This window comes from Atta cephalotes (genome assembly GCF_000143395.1).
Source record: "Atta cephalotes unplaced genomic scaffold scaffold00016, whole genome shotgun sequence".
Taxonomy (NCBI): Eukaryota; Metazoa; Arthropoda; class Insecta; order Hymenoptera; family Formicidae; genus Atta; species Atta cephalotes.
In genome coordinates, this window is record NW_012130080.1 from 3,048,148 (window position 1) to 3,051,709 (window position 3,562).

General features: G+C 39.9%; 1 protein-coding gene across 1 annotated transcript in view; it reads left to right on the plus strand.

Annotated features, from left to right (window-relative positions):
* The window catches only part of LOC105618274 (sodium channel protein para), a 46,356-nt gene extending 43,163 nt beyond the window's left edge, over positions 1 to 3,193 (plus strand). Inside the window, exons 26-28 of the mRNA XM_012199814.1 lie at positions 171 to 441; positions 1,824 to 2,128; positions 2,408 to 3,193. Of these exons, the coding sequence (XP_012055204.1) occupies positions 171 to 441; positions 1,824 to 2,128; positions 2,408 to 3,193 (1,362 nt within the window). The remainder of the gene's footprint in view (positions 1 to 170; positions 442 to 1,823; positions 2,129 to 2,407) is intronic.
* The last annotated feature ends 369 nt before the right edge of the window (positions 3,194 to 3,562 follow it).

Here is a 3,562-nt window from a genome sequence, read left to right on the forward strand (position 1 = left end):
TACTACTTATATTACTTTATTTATTATATATATATATATATATATATATATATATATATAATGTAATAAAGTATTAAGAAAATATTTTTACATTAAATTAAATGCTTAACATGTAATAAGGAAAAATTAAGCCATGCATAAATCGACATAATTTTTTATATTGTTTACAGTGGCGGCCGCAGGCAATAGTGTTTGAAATAGTGACGGACAAAAAGTTCGATATGATAATCATGTTGTTCATCGGGCTGAATATGCTCACGATGACGATGGACCATTATCAGCAGAGCGAAACCTTTGGCAATGTTCTGGACTATCTCAATATGATATTCATTGTGATATTCACCAGCGAGTGTCTCATGAAGATCTTCGCTCTTCGCTACCACTATTTCAAGGAGCCATGGAATCTCTTTGATTTTGTTGTTGTTATATTGTCAATATTAGGTAATGTAATGTAATGGTTGCTCCAGTCGTATGACCCGAGTGAAACAAAAGTGAAATATGAAAAAAGAACCGGGCCTGTTAGCTTTCCTTCTTGCTATTCGATTCAGAAGAATGATATTATATTCGCCTCTATAGTATACATCTTAGACTAGTATTCTATCTCACGAGTGAGGACAAATCGGCATGCCACGCTGTCATGGTTTTCTCTGCTATATTTTTCACGCACGTAGAATCTCTTTTCTCAATCAAGCGGACAGGCCTAACGTTTCGCTCGTGTCTCAACGACTGATGGATATCATTACGTTATGTAGCCTTACATTGATGTTGAATTTATTTCCCACCGTGCCAATCCTATCCCATCACCTTACTCGTGTCCTACCCAAGTGTTGTTGGTGTCCAAAGTCGAATTGCTGTGCTTTTAGCGTTACTTTGTGTCGCATCTTAAATGAGAATCGTGATAAAAGTAGTACAAAGTAATTATTCAGAATTAATGATTGATAAATTAATTATTAATTAGAAATTATGATTAATATTGGAGAATTTTAAATCGCGAAAATAATTATCACGATGTAACGCTTTCCACGAGCCATTCGACATATTTAATTGATGTTGCAACAATCATTAATTGAAGTTTTCTGGTAAGATCGGGTCTGTATGAAATAGAAACTTTAGGGTTTCACTTACTACCAGAATATATAGATTTTATAGAATTTTTCTCTTTTCGAATGACAGTAGTGAGAAATTTTTAACATATTCAAAATTTATCTTTTATAAGGCACCGCATAATTTTAATTAGATTATGATAGAGAGAGAGAGAGAGCTTTTATATTTCATTAATTAATTTCCATATACGCTTTCTATGATTTTATAAGAGTTCTAGCCGAAGTTTCAAGAATCTATTATTCGAGTCCTTAGGACGCGCATGAATTTTTTAATAATCTAACATTTTTGATACAACTCTCTAACGCACATATTTTCTAGAAATGAACAGAGTGAAAATATGAATGCTCGTATTTCGCGAGAATTTATTTATTTTCTATTGAAAGGAAACATATGATTTTTAGATATTATTTTTCGTATGATGTAATTAGCCTGCTAGAAAAATACAAATGATTTTTATAGAGACGTACACTTGAAGTCCTATATCTTTCTAAATCGCACCCTTTTTTTACTAACTACACTAGTTATATAATTAGATAATACAACCGCATGATCCAAACCTGTTAGTCCGATGATGCATGAGACTTTCAGAAATTATGAATGAATTAAATATATCGTTTATGTGTCATAAGTGACATCACCGCACCCTCGCTTAATCCTTGATGTTAATTTGAGCTTGAAGAATCTCGAAGTTGCTGAAATGTGAATTTTCATTCCGACAGGTCTGGTGCTCAGCGACATTATTGAGAAATATTTCGTGTCGCCGACTTTGCTTCGTGTAGTGAGAGTGGCAAAAGTCGGTCGTGTGCTTCGACTCGTAAAAGGTGCCAAGGGTATCCGAACCCTTCTTTTTGCCCTGGCGATGTCGTTGCCAGCCCTCTTCAACATTTGCCTATTGCTGTTTTTGGTGATGTTTATCTTCGCGATATTCGGGATGTCTTTCTTCATGCACGTCAAAGATAAGAGCGGACTGGATGACGTGTACAATTTCAAGACATTTGGGCAATCGATGATACTGCTGTTTCAGGTAACTAAGTTATTAATCTTAATTTGAGCTTTTATATAAAAATTTGATATATTTACTATTTTAATATCATATCATAAAATATATCTCCCAAAAAATTTTAAAATCTTACAAATGAAAAATGAAAAAAATGTTTATTATGTTAATTTATTAAAGACACAAAAATTTGTCTTTTTAAATTATCTTTATTAAAAATTCTATCATCAGTTATATTTATGTATTATCATGTAATGTAATAATGTATAATAATGTATAATAATTATGATAATGTTATTGGTACAGATGTCAACCTCGGCCGGTTGGGACAGTGTTCTCGACGGTATAATAAACGAGGAAGACTGCCAGGAGCCAAACAATGAGATTGGCTACCCGGGCAACTGCGGATCCTCGACGATCGGGATCGCTTACCTACTCTCGTATCTCGTGATCAGCTTTCTGATCGTCATCAATATGTATATCGCCGTGATCCTCGAGAATTACTCGCAGGCCACCGAGGACGTACAGGAAGGTCTGACGGACGACGACTACGACATGTACTACGAGATTTGGCAGCAGTTTGATCCGGATGGCACGCAATACATCAGATACGACCAGCTGTCGGACTTCTTAGATGTATTGGAGCCCCCGTTGCAGATACATAAGCCCAACAAATATAAGATCGTGTCGATGGATATCCCCATATGTAAGGGAGACCTTATGTTTTGCGTGGATATCCTCGATGCCCTCACCAAGGACTTTTTCGCACGGAAGGGCAATCCAATCGAAGAAACGGGCGATCTGGGCGAGGTCCAGGCTCGGCCCGATGAGGCCGGTTACGAGCCGGTCTCGTCCACTCTGTGGCGACAACGCGAGGAGTACTGTGCCCGTCTTATACAGAATGCATGGCGGAAGCACAAGCAGCAGCGTCTTGGCGGACCGAGTGAGGAGAGCGACGATCCGGATACCGATCTGTGCGTCCGGCAGACCAAGGTGCTCGTCGAGAGCGACGGTTACGTCACGAAGAATGGTCACCGCGTTGTAATACACAGCCGATCGCCGAGCGTCACTTCGAGAACCGCGGACGTCTGATCGCCATCGTCGTCGTCGTCGCCGCCGCCGTTGCAGCTACCGTCGTCGCTATCGCCGCCACCGCCGCCGTCCGTGCGCCGCAAGTCGCTCCTACGCAGCAGCCGCAGCACCAGGAGCAGGAGCAGCAGTAGCAGCAGCAGCAGCATCGTCGACGACGATCATCATTCACCGTTAGCCGCTCGCACTGCTCGCGCGGAGTAGTGGCCGGGCGGGCACCTCGCGTGTGCTCTCCATCGACAGCCTTATAGTTGTAAAAAATAACATTCCTCCAACGAGTTGCCTTTAAATCAACTTTAAACAAATCACGACCGTTGGGAGAGAGACAGTGAGAGAAAGCGAGAGAGAGAGAGAGAGAGAGAGAGAGAGTCG